At 47.5% G+C, this 19,765-nt stretch overlaps 8 protein-coding genes across 8 annotated transcripts; 2 read left to right on the plus strand and 6 right to left on the minus strand.

Annotated features, from left to right (window-relative positions):
• Positions 1–319: 319 nt before the first annotated feature.
• CNBN1050 (hypothetical protein) lies at positions 320–1,234 on the plus strand (the record flags this gene model as incomplete). Its single annotated transcript, XM_766832.1, has 5 exons — positions 320–352; positions 430–762; positions 832–993; positions 1,065–1,156; positions 1,219–1,234. The coding sequence occupies 5 exons, from the start codon at positions 320–322 to the stop codon at positions 1,232–1,234; spliced, it is 636 nt and encodes a 211-aa protein (XP_771925.1).
• Positions 1,235–1,892: 658 nt separating this feature from the next.
• On the minus strand, positions 1,893–4,721 carry CNBN1060 (hypothetical protein; the record flags this gene model as incomplete). The annotated part of the gene is made up of 5 exons (XM_766833.1): positions 1,893–2,306; positions 2,358–2,991; positions 3,047–3,665; positions 3,748–4,496; positions 4,552–4,721. 5 exons carry the CDS (start codon positions 4,719–4,721, stop codon positions 1,893–1,895), a joined length of 2,586 nt encoding a protein of 861 aa, XP_771926.1.
• Positions 4,722–5,985: 1,264 nt separating this feature from the next.
• CNBN1070 (hypothetical protein) lies at positions 5,986–8,055 on the minus strand (the record flags this gene model as incomplete). Its single annotated transcript, XM_766834.1, has 5 exons — positions 5,986–6,058; positions 6,134–6,231; positions 6,300–6,467; positions 6,524–7,514; positions 7,574–8,055. The coding sequence occupies 5 exons, from the start codon at positions 8,053–8,055 to the stop codon at positions 5,986–5,988; spliced, it is 1,812 nt and encodes a 603-aa protein (XP_771927.1).
• Positions 8,056–8,610: 555 nt separating this feature from the next.
• On the minus strand, positions 8,611–9,647 carry CNBN1080 (hypothetical protein; the record flags this gene model as incomplete). Its single annotated transcript, XM_766835.1, has 3 exons — positions 8,611–8,684; positions 8,752–8,884; positions 8,937–9,647. The coding sequence occupies 3 exons, from the start codon at positions 9,645–9,647 to the stop codon at positions 8,611–8,613; spliced, it is 918 nt and encodes a 305-aa protein (XP_771928.1).
• A 168-nt stretch (positions 9,648–9,815) lies between these two features.
• Positions 9,816–15,030, plus strand: CNBN1090 (hypothetical protein; the record flags this gene model as incomplete). Its single annotated transcript, XM_766836.1, has 24 exons — positions 9,816–9,817; positions 9,870–9,990; positions 10,041–10,124; positions 10,179–10,355; positions 10,414–10,589; positions 10,643–10,757; positions 10,809–11,034; positions 11,090–11,268; positions 11,321–11,491; positions 11,544–11,648; positions 11,706–12,019; positions 12,067–12,165; positions 12,217–12,344; positions 12,396–12,531; positions 12,583–12,712; positions 12,770–13,197; positions 13,254–13,455; positions 13,512–13,681; positions 13,735–14,056; positions 14,116–14,291; positions 14,347–14,646; positions 14,693–14,749; positions 14,799–14,906; positions 14,967–15,030. Coding segments are annotated over 24 exons (3,990 nt in total).
• Positions 15,031–15,142: 112 nt separating this feature from the next.
• CNBN1100 (hypothetical protein) lies at positions 15,143–15,827 on the minus strand (the record flags this gene model as incomplete). Its single annotated transcript, XM_766837.1, has 3 exons — positions 15,143–15,607; positions 15,662–15,728; positions 15,784–15,827. 3 exons carry the CDS (start codon positions 15,825–15,827, stop codon positions 15,143–15,145), a joined length of 576 nt encoding a protein of 191 aa, XP_771930.1.
• Positions 15,828–16,462: 635 nt separating this feature from the next.
• CNBN1110 (hypothetical protein) lies at positions 16,463–17,514 on the minus strand (the record flags this gene model as incomplete). Its single annotated transcript, XM_766838.1, has 6 exons — positions 16,463–16,551; positions 16,609–16,765; positions 16,821–16,988; positions 17,056–17,254; positions 17,334–17,396; positions 17,465–17,514. 6 exons carry the CDS (start codon positions 17,512–17,514, stop codon positions 16,463–16,465), a joined length of 726 nt encoding a protein of 241 aa, XP_771931.1.
• A 1,452-nt stretch (positions 17,515–18,966) lies between these two features.
• On the minus strand, positions 18,967–19,704 carry CNBN1120 (hypothetical protein; the record flags this gene model as incomplete). The annotated part of the gene is made up of 1 exon (XM_766839.1): positions 18,967–19,704. One exon carries the CDS (start codon positions 19,702–19,704, stop codon positions 18,967–18,969), a length of 738 nt encoding a protein of 245 aa, XP_771932.1.
• Between the last annotated feature and the right edge of the window lie 61 nt (positions 19,705–19,765).

Raw genomic sequence — 19,765 nt, forward strand, 5'->3', positions numbered from 1 at the left:
TAACGCAGAGTGGAGGCCGCGGATAGTCGGGGAGCGGACCGGCAGGCGGAGCAGACATGAGGGATAGAGGATGGATTGCCATATACTGTATGCCCCGTATTTGACTGCATGCTGACACTCTCTTGTTATATCGCAAAGGTCAAACAAGATCGTCGTCAGTCTCTTCTCTTACAGCTCATAAGCATCCACTGACCTGCATTGGTGTTCACCTGGCCCTATCTATCCTCGCTCGACCGTTGCACATACACAGCCAGAGATATATCGCGCCGTCATCGACGATGTTGTATCAAGTGTAAAAGTAGATTTTGAAGAATATGGAATGGAAGAAGAGATTCTGATGCACCTCCAACAAGTAGGTAATCCCGTTCCGCATTGCACCGCGGGAACGGAACGATGACTGAGTCGTTTGCTGACCTGCTGAAAAACCAGAAATGGGAAGCTAAGCTGCTCGAAACACGAGTCGCCGACTTTGCCCGTGCCGGCTCATCCTCAAGATCTCCATCACCAACTCTTGAATCAAAGCCCGAAGCCTCTTCACCCCCCGCTGGTCCTTCAAATTCCCAATCGGCCGATATGTTCCCATTCCCTCGGCAGGGGCAAGTCCAAGGCTCGAGTGCTGCCATGCCTGGTGCTCCTGGAGTAGGCGCGCTGGGCACAAATGGGTTTGTCAACGGTGGGGTACAAGTGCCGAGTGGACAACAACAGGGTGAAACTAGAGTGAAGATGGACCCTGACGAGGTTATGCGATTAAGAGGCGGAGCGGTGTGTTCTCATTTCTGCGGCCCTCTTTGCTCTTTTCATGACGCTGACATCAATGATTATTCGGTATAGGCTGAGGACGGTCACAAACCGGAACCAAACGCTGCAGGTTTGCTGCCAGGGGACGACGTTATCGATTCTGATCTAGATGACTCCGATGATGAGTTTAGAGGTGATGTCGACGGTGGTGAGGATGAAAATGACGTTGATATCGTTTTCTGTGTGTACGACAAGGTATGTTGCTGTGTCATCATTCCCCTCTGTGGCTAGTTACATATGCTGATCGCGCATTTTTGTGGAAATAGGTCCAAAGAGTAAAGAACAAGTGGAAGACGGTGTTCAAAGACGGAATGATACATCTCAATGGGAAAGATTATCTTTTCGCCAAATGTAATGGGTATGTACAGACTGCCAGATTGTTTCGTTGCTCGCTATGCTTACCACTTTTTGCGCAAATAGCGAATTTGAATGGTAATCTTCGCCCTCGTCCTCTTCTACCAATATTTCTTCATCGCTTCACCTACTGCCTTGTTTTATCTGTCACGACATAGCGTGGCCCTTCATCTTTCTTATCACCAGCTCAACAATTTCCCAGAGGAGGAAAATCCAAAATCACATGTTTTCAGAACGCCTTTTTGTATTCTCAATGTCTCCATACGCTCGTCCTCCCTTCCCCTCGCTCCCTTCTTCTTTCCGGCTTTTCATGTGCCAAGCAGGGACTTTACAACTTAAGCAAAACATAAACAGTAAATCTCCATCACGTTAATGTCATGTCTCACAGTTTATGTAACGGAGAAAATCCGAATAGGCCCAGAATGCGTGGTCAACGATGCATTGCTTTTGTAACTAGTGGAAATTTCTTACGATTCGTTCGGAAACTCATCACAATGAACTTTTGAGAGCTGTACAGACAATTCTGAAAGCATTTATGTTCAGGTAAACAGCGCGCTCACATTCATAATGTCGATAAAATAATATAGACTCGGAAATAAACATCCGTACGACCGTGTATGGAGAAAGAAAACAGATACTTCTATTTGGTATCGATATCAAAACAGGTATAACTTCTTATCGTGTGTTCACATCTCCTCTCTTTACACCATAAATTATATTTACCAAATCCTGAAAACGAATTACGCAGTGAATCCCTCATACCAAGCCTCATCAGGAGGAGACCTCTCCACGTCAATCGCTCCCTTCTCAGTCATGACCGCATATTCCAAATTCGCCTCCACGCCCTTGGCGTTGATCTGCTCAACCTCAAACGCACCCAAACCATGCGGGTCTGCGGCAACCCAGATGACGGGCTGCTTCTTCCACAAGGCGGGGTGGTCAAAGGCACGATTGTGGAAGCCAGAGGTGTTACCGAGCTCGGGGCCGGCGACTGCATTTTCATCAGGTGAGTCGGTGGCGCCGCCAACCTTGGGCTCGACAGAAGAAGAATGGGGAACGGAGGGGGTGTTGTGCACAAAGATGAGGTAAGGCTTGGTGAATCGGAACCAGTCGATGTAAATCTGGATGACAGCAATGCAGACGATCATAACACACTAAAGCACACATGTCAGTTGCTACAATCAAAACCAAATGATCATACTTACCATGACGGCACCGCATCCCAAACCACTCTTGGACCTGTTTCCATTTTCATCGGTAGAAAGGAAGAACAAACCAGCCATACAGACACCTTGAATGTAAAGAGACACGAAGACGGTCCTGAGAGCCTTGATGTAGTACAGACCGCCAGTCTCGGCAGCGTCGGGCTGGTCAGCACACCAGTGGATGACATACTTGTTGGCGCAGTAAAGAAGGATGAAGGCGACCAAGGCGAGCACAGTGATAATAGGCTGGATGACAGAGTAGACAATGGTAACGCAAATGATAAGACAGGTAGGAGGGAAGGCAGTCGACCAAGTGAAGGAGTCCATTTTGTACTTCTTCAAGTAAACTTTTCGGGGAGTGCCACCGGCCAAAATGTCACGGAGCAAGTACATGATCCAAGGAACCAAACGAGCGTAGGTCTTGGCGGCACCGGACAAGGTGGCGGTAAGGATAAAGGTCAAGAAGAAGATGGAAGCACCAGGAAGCTTGGTGGCAAGCAAGGTGGGGACTTCACCGGCAGTGTCGCCCAAATTGCCGAGAGCATTGATCAAACCGGAAGCAAGAGTGACGATAAGGAAACCATGAATGACCTGGAAGAGCCAGAATCGGCTGAAGAGTTTGAGCTCAATGTCGCTACATCCGAGTCAGCAAAACAGGTGATTACAAGAGACAATAGATGTAAATTCACCTCTTTCGGATCTCACCCTGCATTTTGACCATCAAACGGAGAACGACAGGCAAGAGCATGAAGAGGACAGCAAGCAACGCAGGAGGAAGAACACCCTTAATGATACCAAGGGCGGCAGGGGGCAGTTCACAGATCCAAGCCAGCCAGCTGGCATTGGCACAAAGGGTATCAACGTTGGAGACCATACCGACAAAGGCAACAGGGATGGCCCAGACAATGATCAAGCCAACAGTGAGACACCAAGAGACGATAGTTCGGGCGTGACGTTCCCAAGGGCTCATAGAGATGTTGGACCATTCAATATCTTCAGGGACGACTTCGATACCGCCACGGATGTGCATGTTGGACTTGTCAGTTTTGCTTGCCAGCTTAGCGAAGGCGTGAGCCTCGAACTGAGAAGAGAATCGGATGAACGCAGTGTTGCCTTGAGGAAGATCCTCAATACCTTCACGTAACTCGTCGAGCTTGACATTGTGCTCGTGGATGTAGTCGGGGGAGGTCTCGAGGTTCTGCTTCTGACCGATAAGACCAAGAAGACCTTGTTTCCACGAAGGACGCTTCTTGGGGAGGACATAGCGGTCAATGAGATCACCACCAGAAGATTCAGCATCGTATTTGCCTATTAAATGGGAAGAGTAAGCAAATGACATAACAAGAACGTAAAGGCACTTTGTTGATTGACCTGAATTCTAAAAACTTACCTTGCGTCTCGGGGGTCTTGCCCTTGCGGACATTCTTCGCAGCGCGCTTCTGGAGCTTGGCAACACCACCTTCGAGCCTGGCACACTCGGCATCTCGCTCCTTCCAAACTTTCTCGACGTTCTTGCACTTGCGAGTCAACCAAACGCGCCTTACACCACCTTCAGAGTCGCCAGTGGCACCGGTGTTCTCAGTAGCGGTAGATTGACGAGAGAAGGGGTTGGCAAGTGCAAGAAGATTGGTGCCAGAGCCGTTACCAGCACCGACACGAGAGACGACACCAGCGAGCTCCTTGATGCCAGTGGAAGAGTTGAGGCTGTCAGGGATGTTGGTGATGGCAATGGTCCGAGCGCGCGCAAGAGACAAGTGCTGTGGAGTGGTCAACCAAGTTTGTCGAACATCGACAAAATGATTGTACTCTCTCCAGATCAAGTAAACGGTCCAGCTCATCAAGACAATAGCGACAAGGAAATGGGCAACATGCCTGATCTGGTCTGTTTCACCAACGTTGCCGAAAGTCAACTTGTTTAAGCCCGTGTTGCCCTGGTTAGGAGAAATAACAGAAACAGGAATAAGGATCGCACAAGTGAGGATTTCGTAGGGGATAAGCATTTGAAAACCAAAGACCTTGAGGAAGCGGACGTAAAAGTAGGCATCGGGACCATTGGAAGTAATGATGTCCTGATCCGGTGTTTGGATCAACGTTTTCCAAAACGCTATTATACCCGATGGGAGAGGTTGAGGTCGTTTGCTGCACACAGAATTGAGTGCCGGCCATAGACCTTTTCATTCAAGATTAAACTTACCTCTCAGGAGGAAGGATTGTCCTGGGCTGGAAAACCCTCTGCAGGTCTTTCCTTCCGTGGAGGACGAGCCAGAGAGCTGAGAAAGCTCCGACCGTGATACCTGCCACGACAAGCGCCGCGACGAAGGATGAGGTCGTGGACGTTTGCACGTCCGCGTTAGTAGCCGACATGGCGAATAAAGATGGATGGGCGAGGGGCGAAGTGTAACGATGAGTTGATGGTAAATGCTACGAAAATTTGACCGCAAGTCAGCGCTCCTGTGCTTGGACTCTTTTCATTCGGGACTATTTCGGGTGGGCTAGTGGGGAATAACCAGTTTTCAACCCCGTTTACCCGAAGTGCTTGTTTCCCGGGCGACTCACCTCGTTTGATACGCGTCACCTGTAGAAATATGGTTGTTCGTTCTCCGCTCCTGCAGCTGGGAGACAGGCTGGTCAGTTGCGGGCGCTGAGAAAGAGAAAATGAGAATGGAAGTTGGCTTGTCGGTTGTGAGGCGTTGTTTTTATTTATCTTTTATATTTATTACTTCCGTGCAAGAAGCAGGGAAGGTTCAAATGACGCGACCGTCCGCCTAGACTTTCAGGGTATGACGTATTATCTCCCCTTATTTAGCTCAGGTCCTGATTTCATCAGTGCTTATTTCTAGGACACGATTTGCCTCCGCTCACTGCGCTTCGTAACACGCTCCTTCCTCTGCGGCTCTCCCGCTGTACGATGTAACGGGGAGGTTTTGGCGCTCTGTCGCTTTTAGTGGGCGGGAAGGAGGAGTCGAAAGTCAAAAAGAGAGGGATCACCGATGGCACTAGTGCTGTGCACACTGTCAATCGTCCAGTCATATGCGATATGGCCATCCGCCACATACTGCTCCATACTCGTCCATGATCACTCGCCATCGTCCATACATACAGGCACAGCTCCTGCTCCACCATTGATCCACCGCCCGTCCCTGGTAGACAAAGGATGTTTGAGAAGACGAAAAGAAAGGAAATAGAAGCGTTAGAAAAGTTGAGAAACGAGATGTGAAGCATGATAATCATTTTCGGAGATCCGGTGTCGGCGGAATTTAAGGGTGCACTGGAGGGATCGACAGCAAGCGACAATCAAACAACGCGCCCTTTTTTGCTTTGTTGTTTTTTTCTCGTTGTTTCCTCTTGGGGATCCATCTTCGTCACTGTCTGGAAACGAGAGCTGGGTGCTGGCATTCCCTTATCCAGCCCACCTTCTACCAGTTCTCTCACTTTTCACATAGCTATGCTCTATAAAACGTACAGCTGTATATAAAGCCATAGTGCCCACTCTGTAGCAATGTATCTGCGACCAACCATCCTATTACAGGTGCACATTTGTTGTTGGTTGATTATTTCATGCGGTTGATGCTGTATTATAGATGGTACAACATAATATCTATGTATAACATAATATTTATGAGCCTCCTCAGACAAAGAAATCTACATAAGGCAGGCCTTTGCCCCAAGTCAAGACTTGCACAGAATGCCCATGACCAACTCTAAACGAAGATGATCAGGGTCGTAGATAAGTAATTAGCAGAAGTCTTAATCTTTCAATAGATTATTTCACCCACAGGATCAATCGTTTACAGCTCATCTCAAGGTCGAAAATGAGGGAGTGATGCTCAAGCGTTGGGCGCTTGATTAGATGACCGGTATGTAAGTCCCATATCTGTTGAGCCACATAGCAGAATCACTGATCAGTCATCCAGAGACCTTTGACGAAAGACCCAACCTCACCATGACACTTTCGTCGTAGCTGCCACTAATCGCCATCCCATCCCTTACCCTCAGAGCTACGGCTCTGACAAGATTACTATGTCCTTGGAATACTTTGAGAAGTTTACATGTCTCGGCGTCATACAACTTGACAAGGCATTCATTGTCTCCCGTAAGAATGTAATCATCCTATCACGTGTTAGTAATATTCGCTTTCAAGGGATTTCACGAAAGCTCGTACGAACCTCCCATGCAACACAAGCAAGACCTCTCCCGACATCAGCACCCTTTTTGAGCTGGCATCCATTTTTTATATCCCACACTATCCAGCTCCCATCCCCACTAGCGGACACGACTTCTTCCCTCTGTTCACCCTTCTCCCGGCTGGTCCAATCGACCTTGCGGGGCGTGACGCAGTTTACTGGACCACGATGTCCTGTGAGTAGGTGGACAAGCTCAAACGAGTCTCGAGAGTAGACACGGACATGACAATCCTTGGAAGCGGTGACGATGGATGAAGATGTCAAGGCAACATCAAGGACCGCCAGAGGATGCAAAAGGCTTTGCAACTTGGTCACTGCTACTGATTTTCTTTGAGAGTAGGGTGATAAATCCAGAGACCAGATGGAAGCGGTACAATCGGAGGAGGAAGTAACCAGTAATCCTCTCTCTTTATCATCGAGTTCAAAGCAGAGACCCAAGACACTTCCGTTATGCGCATTGGGTATTGTGGTAACAAGTCTCGCTTCTTCATCACTGTTGACAGGCGGCAACCTCCATACTTTGATGGTTCGATCCCTTGAACCTGTGATGAGCCAGTTCCCCACTGACTGAACGCAGTAGACACTTTCCGTATGACTTGATAGTGTTGAAAATGATGCTCGGTGAGCTGGTAATAGTGATCGAATGAGTTGAGGAAGTGTGCAGGCGGTACGATGAAGAGTAGGATAGTGTATTGGGATGTACTCGGGAGGCACCTTTTCTTCAATCTCATCGATAGTATCTTGAGTTTCCGTCACCCATGTTAATCCGTCCCATTGTCCCCTAGGCCCCTCCCATACTCCTAAACCTCGCTCCAGTACCTCCTTGGATAACTGGGATGTATAACCGGCAGCATTGAATATTCGTGCCCATAAGATAGGTGCGCGGGAGAGGTTATAGAAGCGTTTTGATAGACTAGACACCGACGAAAGTGCTTGTGGTGTTGGTGGTAGGTGGAGGAGAACTTCCAAGATACTGAAAATATAGGCATGAGCAGCAGAAAAAGACGGACAGGGTCGAAACGTAGAACGTACAGGTCATCAGGCAAATGTTCAAACTTTAAGCCTTCTTCAATATCTCGCTTCCTTTCACAAGTGACACCCTCATTGTCTGTGAAATACTCCTTGCAATCCTTGACCTGCTTTGATTTGGCCTTTCGTTTGACATGAGACTTCCCTGGATCGGCTTCACCGTTGGCGACCATCGAAAGTACAGCGAGTCGGTCGGCGAAAGATGTTATAGGAGACGATAATGTGCCCATCCAACCGGACTTTTGCCCGGATTTAGTGGGAGTGGATTCCACTCTAGTTGGAGTTGCTTTCAAGGGGGAGCCGCTTGTCGGCATACCCAAATCAGCAAAGAGCCCTCCGAGCTTTCGGCGATTCGAAGCTGTCGTATTTGGTGACCAAGAAGCTGGCACATTTTGCTTGGTTTTGAGGCGTGGAGGCAGTGCGGAAGGTGGTTCTGACGAAGGATCTTCGGAATTTAAAGAAGATTGCCGCTTAATGGAAAGCATGATTGATATAATATGATCGGCTTTTCGGTTCAAGTTCGGGAAATGTGGTTACTGAGGTATACGAAGATGCGTGGTACGGTTCTTGCCAGTTTCGGAGAAGGCTAGCGAATATGTAGCTGGTTCTGAGAGGATAGCTACCCCACTGCTGCGGTTTGACTGGCCAACTCGAAGAGGACAATAGTGAACAGTGGAAAAATAACAAAAAGGGCGATGATGCTCCTCAGGCAGAAACTTCCGCCCGGATCTAAGTTGTTGGCCTTTTGATTTTTCGAACGCGAGAGGCGCTTCTACCGGCGGGTTCATCTTCAAATCCGTCATCATCGCCCGCCCTTAACTGGCCATATGCACAGCCATGTTGAGGGAGCAAAGCATTTTGGAAGAAGAATTACGTTTTAACGTCTAAGCACATGAAACTCGACGCAAACTACAAATGATACATGACATGACATAAAGACGTTACGCAATTACAAGGCCAGTTGTTCGTAACCAACAGTGGAGATCCAAAATATTCCCTAGAAGGTTCGTCAAAAGTGATTGTCTCTGCACTTCGAATCTCTAATTTCTAACCAGCATGCCGACTAGACACTCCTTTAACATGAAATCCAGATTGACCCAAGAATGTGTTGACACTGTTTTAAAGTTGTCAGTCACCAAAGATTGTTGTTAATTCTGGGAAAGCGGTCTCCCCCAACTCACTGAACAACCGTGTCCCGTCTCTACCTGCAACCCGCATAAGATCTTCTTCGCCTCCAGGATGAAAGGGGAGATAGGGTGTGATATTATACACCATTCCATTGAATGCTGACCATGCATCATCGGGCGTATTGTGCTATATCTTTATCAGCTTTTATAGGATCAAGTTGGAAGGGAAAAATCCGTACCTCTTTCAGCTCTGCAAGGGTGACTCGCTGAAATGATGTAACACCACGAAGGTTCTGACCGCTTGAAGTTAATCGAGCCCAGTCCAGAGGCGAATGACCAGGTGTAAGTGCAACCTTTGCCCTCTTCTTCTTCTTCGAGACCTCAGACTTCTCCTTTTCCCCCACTTTATCTTCGCCTCCAGGCTGAATGCCAAAATTCGGCTTCTTCACTGTGCTATGAGGGGGTTTCATGTCCCCTATTGGGATATTGTCCGGTATTATGGCAATGTTGAGATCTGAGGGTTCTTCTTCGACACTCTTAGTAGGAGAAGGTGGGCAGACGGCAACGGACAATGTAAGGACTGGCGCTCCCCTGGGAGGGTCTGTTTTTGTAGTTGGAGAGGCACTTGACGATGATTGGGGTGGCCTGGAGCGTTGATGGGAGTTCAACATGGGGAATGGTGGCGGAGCATCGAGACCACTGTCACCATCGACTGCTTGGTCATTCGTAATCGATTCTGTCTTTTCTTCCATAGGCCCTTCGGAAGGCGCAGGGCCTCGTGACCAGCTTGGTAGTGATGGCAACAGCTGAATATAATGAGCTTCCGACTTAGCGCCGTACAGACAAACATACCCAGGACATCCTTTTTTGATTTGGTTGCTTAGATTGTAAACAAAAAGCGGACGCAAGACGGAGAGCAAATTGCCACCCAAACAAATGTAATTCGACATTTCTCACGGTGGTCCATGCAAGTCTTGTTGACGCGACTCCCGACGCGAGCGGGGGCTGGGGGACTTGGGGAAGAAAGTGAGGGGGAATGACGATTTCGCTTTACCCTCAACCTACCTATTACTCATAACCATTACAAGGAAAGACGGAGAGAATAGAAGGGGGTAGCGATGTGAGTAGATAGAAGCATTCAAATTGGAATTCGAATGCTAATATACCGCCAGGGCATCTCTCAATAAGCTTGCCATTCGAGGCATCCGTTCTTTCGATGACAAGCATGTCCAAGTCATAGAATTCTATTCACCACTTACTGTAATTGTTGGACACAATGGTAGTGGCAAGACTGCGAGTTTTAACCATATAGGCTAGGTTGACGAAGCTAAAGTACATCGTAGACAATCATCGAGTGCTTGAAATACGCTACCACCGGTGACATGCCGCCCAATACTAAGGGCGGAGCCTTCGTTCATGACCCAAAGGTTTGTAGTTGATATCCAGATGTATCACCCATGCTTATTACTGCCATAATGCAGATGGCTGGTGAGAAGGAAGTCAAGGCTCAAGTCCGTTTGAGATTCTGGAATGCCAAGCGGGAGCGTATGACGGCAACTCGAAATTTACAAGTGACGACGAAGAAGACTGGTCAATTGACCATGAAGACGCTGGAAGGTATACTGGCTAAGACGGATGTTGGTGATTCAAGTGGGAAGGTCTGTGAACCTCAGGCTGCTATTGACAAGGACACACCAGCTGATATTGATGTAACAGAGAAATACCATCTCTACGAAATGTTCAGAAATGGATGAAGAAGTTCCATACTTGTTGGGCGTGTCGAGGGCCATTCTTGAGAATGTGATCTTCTGTCATCAAGAAGAGTCTAATTGGCCGCTTTCTGAACCGGCCGCATTAAAAAAGAAATTTGACGACATCTTCGAAGCTACCAAGTGAGTGAGAATGAAGCTCGATTTTGCCTCAGAACTGAACTCGACTGGTGTAGGTATACGAAAGCTTTGGACAATATTAAAACTTTAAGAAAAGAACGAATGGCCGAGCTCAAAGTTGACAAGGAGAGACTCAAGTTCCTCAAGGCTGACAAGGACAAGGCTGAGCGTGTGAGTGCCCTTCGATGAGGCCTATACCTTTTCTCATGCGATGTCCGGTAGTTGCGCAAGGATTTGGAAGAGTCAATTTCCCAAGAAAACCGTAAACAAACAGAACTCGACAACCTCAAAGAACGATATGAAACTATCAAGATTCGTAACGCCGAATTTTACGAGGAAGCAACACATTTCCGACAAATCTATGAACAGTCGAAGTCGTTGAAGGAGAAAAAGAAGATGTATGAGGACAACCGAAAGCATTCAAAGTTGAATATGCAAGAGATGGATGGTAAATCCATATCCTTTTCGTCAACATCAGGTGAAATGTGCTGAGAGACTCACAGAATCGACTGAGGAACTCCTCCATATGCAGCAAAACTTCGACGCCCACCTTCGAACCCTTACCATGCAGCGATCAGAAAAGGAGGATGCGAAAGAGAAGGAGGAATCTGAGTTGGAGGACCTTCGTGTAAAGGAGAGGAATCTTGCTAATAGGCAGGGTGGGCTGGTTGCTCATCGTCAAGTAAGTAACCCCATCATTGGTTTACACACAGGCAGCGCTGATGTTGGTCAAGACGTACGAGCGTAATTTGAGAGAGCGTGAAGCTGCGATAAGGCAGATCGCTAAGGCTCATGATCTGGTGGGATACGATTACTCTCCTTTGGAAGATTCGAAAGTTGCAGAGTTCGTGGATAAAATTTATGAGATGGTGAGGAAGGCAGAAAATGATTTGAAGAAACTTCAGGTGAGAAATATGTCTTTCGACACTGGAAGTTGAAAATTGATTCGCGACGAAGACGGAGAACAGTAGGAAGGAAAGAGAATTGCAAGAGGAACTGGACCGGTTGTCAACCATGAAGACGTCTGCCCAAGCTACGAAAAAGAGCAAAGAGGAACAAATCGTGCGTAAGACGTGTTTCCCAGTCAATTCGGGCTCTGGATGACTGACGCCCGCATAGATTAGACTTACCGAGAAGATCCGCACATCTGAGGCAACCTTCCATTCCATCTCTAACCCCTCTGTGGAACTCGAACTCAACCAGAATAAGCTTACAGAGTTGGAGGCAGACCTCTCAAAATTCCAAGCTGAGATCACTGATGCCAAGTATGACGAGAAGATTAACCAAAAAGGCCTTTTGATCAGGCAAAAGGAGCTGGAGAGGGATAATATCAGTGCAGAGTTGGCTGTGTTGAACAGGAAGGCAGACTCGAGGGCGAAGTTAGATCTGCAGAGGAACGAGTTGGAGGGCAAAAACTCACAAATATCAACATTGTGAGTCACTGTACTCCAGAACAACATCAGCGCTAACGATCTGGTAGATTAAAAACCCACGAGGCTAAGTTTAGAGAGCTCGTCGAGGTAGATATACATGATGTCAAACCAGAAGACATAGAGGATAAGGTCATTGGTGCCATCAGGTAGGCGTCATATTCTAACACGTCCAACTTTTACTAAATCCCTTGGTGTAGTCGAAAGGACAGAGATCTCATACAAGAAGAAAACAATGCATCAGCTCTCAACAGGGATCATTCTCAAGTACAAGCATCGCTTAGTCGAGCTCGAGAGGAACTCGCAATCAAGAAGCGAGAGATTCACAGTAAGTACTTTGCCCTTCGCGCTTGATCCATATACTCAGCTCATTGAATAGACATGCAACGCGAGATTGAGGCTGCGATTTACAATGTCAACCAGCCGGCTGAAGAGGAGGAAGTGCCTGCTGAGGAGGCCAAGAATTTGGCGGAGGCCTTTGATATCTGTCGAAGCGAGATTGAAAGTGTGCAACGGTACGTAGCTTATCCTCTGGAGCCTCTTTTCAGCGCTGATGCGATATCCAGAGCGATCATGGACAAGCAAGGGAGCAGGGTCGTATGGGAAGGATTGCTCACAACGGTCAAAGCGGGTGGAGTCTGTGAAGCCTGTAACCGTGGGATCAAGCACGAGGAGAAGAATGCTGTCACTAGACATGTGAGTTGTTATAGACAGAGAACGCATAGCAAGCAACTGATCAAGAGACGATGTCAGATGGAAGCAAAAATCCGGCAACTCATGGAAGCTGAGCAAGCTGGGGTTGACGCTGAAATTGAAGTGGAAAAGTCATGGACTGAGATCCTCGATACCCTTATCAGAGTTGAGCCTCATGAAGCGAAAATTCAGGACTTGCAGAGAAGGGTCATCCCTCGTTTGGAGACGCAGATCAAGGAAGGGGAGGAAAAGCTTCGTTCATTGGTGAAAGAGGTTGATGAGTCAAAGACATCAATCCAGAAGCTTAAGTCCGCCTCTCGTGATTTACAAAATCTCAAGGCTACAGCGTCCTATATCAATCGCTTGTACATTGAGACCGGTGATTTGAAAGCGAACGTGAAGAGACTTCAAACCGAGCTAGAGAGTTCTGGTAGCTCTAAGACGGTGGAGGAGGTACAAAAAGAGGTGGATCGGGTGAGCCAGGAAATGTGAGTGCTTCCTTTGGATTCGCAGAGGATAATGGCGGGCTAACGAAATATCACAGCAAAACGCTGTCGCGAGAGCAGCAAGCCTTTTCTTCCGAAAAAGAGCTTAAGGTCAATGCTCTTCGGGCGACTCAAGACGAAATCGGACGCAAGAGCCTTCATATTGGTAGGCTCAAGGCTCAACAGGACAAGAGAAAAATGGAGGAGGAAGCTTTGAGCGATATGCAGAACACTCTCGGAACACTCCATGACGAACTTCGGGTACATTTCCTGTTTTCCTGGGTTCTCTTGCCGTGCAGTGCTGACAAGGGCTCTAGGATCTGGACCAGACTGTTCAGGCCGCGGAGGCTCCTTGGAAGGAAAAGAATGAAACACTCGGCAGATTCAGGACAGAACGGGCGAATGCAGAGAAAGAAGCTAGCACACAAGTTAGGATGTATCAGTCAAGTTTAGGGGAGATTGAAGGGAAGCACAAAGCTTGTCAAGCGTAAGTATCATGTCTTCATCATTTAAGAGCGGAATAGGCTGATTACCTAGCAGATATGTGGCGGAGGGTAATGACAGGAAGATCCGAGAGAATGAGGCAGCCATGTCTGAAATTAAACGTCAAATCTCACAATCCAATGACGCTCGCGCTGCGCTCGAAGCTGAAATATCTGCTTTGTCATCCGAGCTTTCAAAATCCGAATCACTTAAAGCAAACATCAGAAGTAACCTGAAGTATCGCGAAGACGGGAAGAAAATCGAGATGGTCCAAGCAGAACTTGACGAGTTGGATTTGGACAGTGCTGCTGAAAGTAGAGCCAAGTTCAATAAAGAATACAAGGGGATGCTGGACGAAGAGACAGAAGCTCAGGGCCTAGTGAGCTTTTGCTGTTCTAAATTGTTACATATTTTCTGCTGACTTCGAGTGCTTGTAAGATGGCAATCACCCAAGGAGGTCTGCTGGAAATGAGGACAAATCGCCAAAAAATGGAGAAAACTTTGAAGACGGATTACAAGAACATCGACAAGGAACACAAAGAGCAACTAATCAAGACTACAATTAGTGAATATGCGAATAATGACCTTGAGAAGTACGGGAAAGCCCTGGATAAGTATGTATGCTTTCGTCTTTCATGACCTTCACTCCAATAGCTAACGTGTATGTAGCGCGATCCTCAAGTATCACTCCATCAAGATGGATGAGATCAACGATACTATTGGTCATCTTTGGAACAAAACTTATCAAGGGACTGATATCGACGGGATCCGAATTGTTTCCGATCATGACGAGGCTTCGACAAGTACTCGCAAGAGTTATAACTATAGAGTGGTCATGGTGAAGAATGAAGTGGAGCTGGACATGAGAGGAAGATGCTCTGCTGGTCAGAAGGTATTGGCTAGCATCATCATTAGATTGGCTCTGGCAGAGAGTTTTGGACAAGGCTGTGGTGTTTTGGCCCTTGATGAGTCAGTCTTGCCGCTTCGCGATGTGGAATAAAGCTGACCAGAGTAGACCGACTACGAATCTGGATCAAGAGAATATCAATGCGCTGGCCGAATCTCTGGCTGAGTACGCTTAATCTCGCACACCTTTCGTACAAGGCTGACATCCATTGCAGGATCATTCGGGAACGCCGACAACAAGCCAACTTCCAGCTTATCGTGATCACACACGACGAAGGGTTCTTGCAGCGTTTGGCGGAGCAGGATGTTGTTGAGTATTACTGGTAAGCTGCTACCGTGGTAACTCAGATCCTTCGAAACTATCGGCTAATGGCGTTGTTTAGGCGAGTGTCAAGAGACGCTTCGCAGAAGAGTGTGTTGGAGAGACAGAGAGTAGGTAGAGGATAGGCATCAAGGTGTTGTACCGCACAAACTCAGTTTCCGGTTTTTTTTACTAAAGGTTCCCATGCTTCATACTTTGTAATGTATCTATGCCCTTATGCCACACTTGAAATGCCCATCAGACCCAGTCGCAGCCCTTCGCCAGAACCTCCGCGACTCTCTCTAATCCCTTTTTGTCGTCTTCGTCGAATGTCGCGAGTTGGGTGGAGTCCAAATCTAGAACACCAATTACCTTCCCATCTCCATCCCTCAGAGGCACAACAATTTCTGACTTGGTGTCTCCATCACAAGCGATATGCCCTGGATATGTCTCGACGTCCGGTACTATCAGAGTAGCTTGGTTGACAAATGCGTCGGCACAGACTCCTTTGCCAGGTGTAGGGGTGATTGAGAGACAGGCGGGGCGACCGTGGTACGGTCCTAAAAGTAATGGAGAAGAGGAAGACGATGATGATGGGTGCGCTGGGGGCTGAAGGTAGAATCCACACCAGTTGACCACCGGTGAATGGGCGTCACCTCCGTATATTGAACAGGCAAGGAAGGAGTGGTAGAGGATGGCGGAAGCTTGAGAGAGGTTGGTTACCTGATTTAAATGCATGATGAGACTCAGCCGCAACTGTATACATATGATACATACCCAATATCTTTCACCTTCTAAGAGAGCCTCAAGATGAGAAACGACATGGTCATAGAATTCAGCCTTGCTGTGAATGCGTCAGCTGTTGGGCTCTCTAGATTATGCTGGGCGCCGAAACGCACTATGCGATTATGTCAGGGATGTAGCTGGAGTCTGCGTGAGGCATGTTTGTCAGCAGTTGCTATTTTTGCTATCAAAACGATCGTGACTGAAGGTGTAAACAAATTCGGTCGAAAGTCAAAACATTTGTTGGGAAGAGATGATTGACCTCCACCGGAGTTTTATTCGTGTATCCCATTTATTCCACCGGTCTCTCCACCAAATACGTACTACGTAAGGCGAGAAATGATGTGACAGATGGGCTCAAGGAATCTACGCTACGTACCGGATACTGTGCTGTGGGCCGAAAAGCTGAATGATGTGTGCATTATGCTGCGTCGCGCTCCAAGCACTCCAGTGACCATTCAATAATGCACGGCGCACGACATAGGGATAGGCTCGACACAAGCCCCTCGACGGACAACATAGGGAAGGGTCACTACAGAGGACTGGGCGACTAGTCGCAATTCTTCCTTTTTTTTGGTACCCTTTCAGGACCGTCATGTACCTACCAAATGCTGCGGTTTGCCTAAAATATAAAATCATTGAAAACTTCACGAAATGTACACCATATGCTGATAGTACAGCAGCTTGCTATGTTCAATGCTCATTGTCCGTTTTGTTGTCCTTTTTCTCTGGATTAACCAGGAAAGTTCAGCCTCAACCGCACCAATTACTGAACAGGAATGAAGTTTCCCTTAGTTACGTCGCCACCGTTGGCCCTGAGGAGACTAGATATGGAGAATGAGGGGCCAATCCGAGAACTCTAGGTCGTATCAGACCGAAATAAGCTGTCATTGCAAATCAGCATCCCCGCATAGTAAGTGGGTAAGTTGACCAGTACATACCGTGGCTGTCAATGGCTTGCTCGAGCATTACGGTATCAACATCTTGGCCTTTACGATATTGTTCGATTTGGTTTATCAGAGCTTTATATATGAGGGAATCTCTACCCCTTTCAACCAAATGCTGATAGACATGTTGTTTCCATGTTACTCGCGCCAGCTAAAAGTCGTGTTATACAGTTAACTGAGTTGAATAATTTGGAAAGGGGACTTACCATACCAATGGTAAACACGCTATCTCTCTTTGCAATATGCTGATGCCTAGTCCAGTTCCCATTGAAGCAGCTAAACAGCCTATCGAGATGTGTAGCTGTTGCTGTGTATCTCCCCCATCGAAGAGCGTATACCTGGAAGAGTTGATCGTCAGGCAGCGAGTCCAGTTCCTATCAAGGCATTCAGGTAGCCTGCCTTCAGCTGGGAACAGTCACATGGATCCGCAGGTCGACATACCTCCGCAATTGGTCTGCAATAATCAGAGAATCGATACTGTAAGCGTTCGTATAGTAACAGAGCCGGACGTTTGGGTTCTTCGTCCTGGGCAGTGGCACCGTCCCCTTCCATTATAGGTGGCGATGTACAACAGTTGTTGATTGTGTTATACAGTAGACCATAGTATTGATCTGATATTGATCGAAAGTGATTGTTATGTCTAGAAGATTGTCAGTATATGGAATCGAGACAGTATCTGAAGGTGAATATAGAGCTGTAAAAGATGAACAATCACCCACGCGACCACGATCCGCTTGACACCAGCCGCAATAAAATTCCAGCATGTCTCAAAGTCTGCATCCCTAATAATGGGTCAGCGATGAACTACTCTTTCAAATGCCAACCGGGATTATTCGTGGTTCGCACATACCTCGCAGGCGCCTCGGTGGGTTCTACCCAGTTCATCTCGGCTGCAGACATTAGACCTACGGCGAGTGTGACGGCCGGGGGGCGTTCTATGATAGTAAAGAGCAAACGAGAAGAAGGATAGTTGCGCCGCCAGTTGATTTGACAATTCAAGACGACGATGGAAGGCAAAGAGGAACAGCGATCAGCGAAGAAGAGCAGCCTTCGTTCGGCGACCCCGGTGCCTAGCTGTGTCCGGGAGGTTCAAGATTATTTTTCAGTAGTGTCATCATTCTCAGTACTGACGTATCATGACATCCATACAGTAGTTCTACTGACACAGTGTTCAAATGAAAGTGTTTATGATGCTATCACTTGTTTATCGGCGTTGCCGACTGAAAGACCTTCATCGATCAAATTATGAAGAGGACGGCGCCGTTGCCGGATGCACATCTCTTCCTATATCAAACTCAACCACTTCAGTATGTTGGTGACAGATAAGGGGGGCTATTGTGAACGCCAAGATCTCTACGTTTAACCAGTTGAATGAAAGCTCATTGCATTTACAGTCAGTAGCGTAAACGCTTCAGAGCACTGCGCGGGACGACTTATTCTTCGTTCGAATTATCCACGATCTTCTCAAGCAAAGGCACAGCCACTGGGCCAGACGCTCATACAGATCTCCAGCCTGAAATTCTAACCCCTGTCCGTGCGGCATTCTTTGACGAAATGAAGTACAATACTGATAGATGATACTGTAAAGCAGATTATAGTGATGGTATGATATCGCCTCTGACGATTTGTCGGGATTAATTACATTGTCACCGGTGTCAAACGGGAAATGGATGATGGAAAAAGGACTTGAGCCTTACCCTGACATTATGCGCTCAATACCGGTGGTAATAAAAGCCCATTGCGCATCAACTCGGCAGTTCTATTGAAATTGTCAGTCTGATTGGACATGATTCTCTCTGAAGAAACGGATGCTACTTTCAAGGCTTTTCTCCTTACAGGAAAGACATACGCAGAAGGGACATCCGCTTCTGTCGGCTCGACCCAAGTTGAACCTGCTGTTGAAGTCATGCTGATAAAGGCGATCTAGAACGTAATGTTATGTATGCTCCAGTGACATTTGAAGGGAGAAGCGGAGAAAGTGTGGTTTGAAGTTTGCTCAAACCCAACAATAACATCAATGGCGTCGTTACTGATGTTTGGCGTTGACCTCGGATGAAGTGACGAAGCGACCGATGAGATGTTGAGTCACGACTTTTACCGCCAAAAGTTGACCTTTGAGCATTGACTGAGGCCAATGAAGACTTAGGCAGACCGAAAGAGCTAAGTCCGATGTTGAATATGATAACGAGACCTTTGAGGTCCCTTGCTGAAAGATCTGAAGATGGGCTATTCACAGCGGCTACCTGAATAGTTCAGCACTTCTAGTTTGACCCTTACCAAAAAGTAATTTGCCCTGGTATGAATTACATGCAATGTCTGAATCCGTCCCTCCCTAAACTATCCAGTGTCACTCTATGCCTTCCCTGCTTCAGTTTCTATACTCTCTTCTTTCACTGGTGCCTTTTTGGCCTGAGGCTTTACTCCCTGGTGGTTGGCTAACATTGCCTCAAACTTCTCAGCCACACCTTCGAATCCTCCAAAGAACCCCCCATCAAACTCCTTCAAAGCCTCAACAATCTCCGCCGCATCCTTCCCTCCCTGCTTTGGTCTAAAGCCCGCCGTTCTCCTAGCTTTCCCTGATTCTCTAGGCTTGCGCTTTTGCACCTCCACTCTAAACTGCAACGGTGCATCTTTCCGGCCAGAAGGTGAGTCGTCGATTGTAGAGTTGAAGATAGGTTCTTCGGAAAGGACGCGAGATACGTCGCTCAAACTAGGACCTCCGAGGAAATTTGACTCTGAGGAAAGTTGGGGAGAGGGTATTTCGAGTAAGAGAGGCTTGTCCAGCTTGGCTGGTCGGAGAGTCTCGATGAAGATTGTAGGGCCCGGTTGCAGAGAATCTTGCTGCTTGGGCATTTGAATGTTCAGCACAGAGGTGCCTAGTTTGGATTCTACGGCCTTGACAATGGAATAGGCGTGAATGAGTGAAGGGATATTATTGAAGGCGCGAATAGCAAAACGGGTGTGGCCGTTTGAAGGGTCAAGGTCTGGGTGGGGGAAGGTGATGTGGGTGCGCGATGTGATTGGGGTTATGAGAGTGGGAACAGCCCGACAAAGAACAGATGCTTGTGAGAAGAGGGTGCGTGGGTTCATAATGGGTGTTGTGGACTGCCCTTTTGGTGGTTTTGAGAAGTTTTGTAGACAGTTACGTTAA

Source organism: Cryptococcus neoformans, chromosome 14 (assembly GCF_000149385.1).
Source record: "Cryptococcus neoformans var. neoformans B-3501A chromosome 14, whole genome shotgun sequence".
NCBI lineage: Eukaryota > Fungi > Basidiomycota > Tremellomycetes > Tremellales > Cryptococcaceae > Cryptococcus > Cryptococcus deneoformans.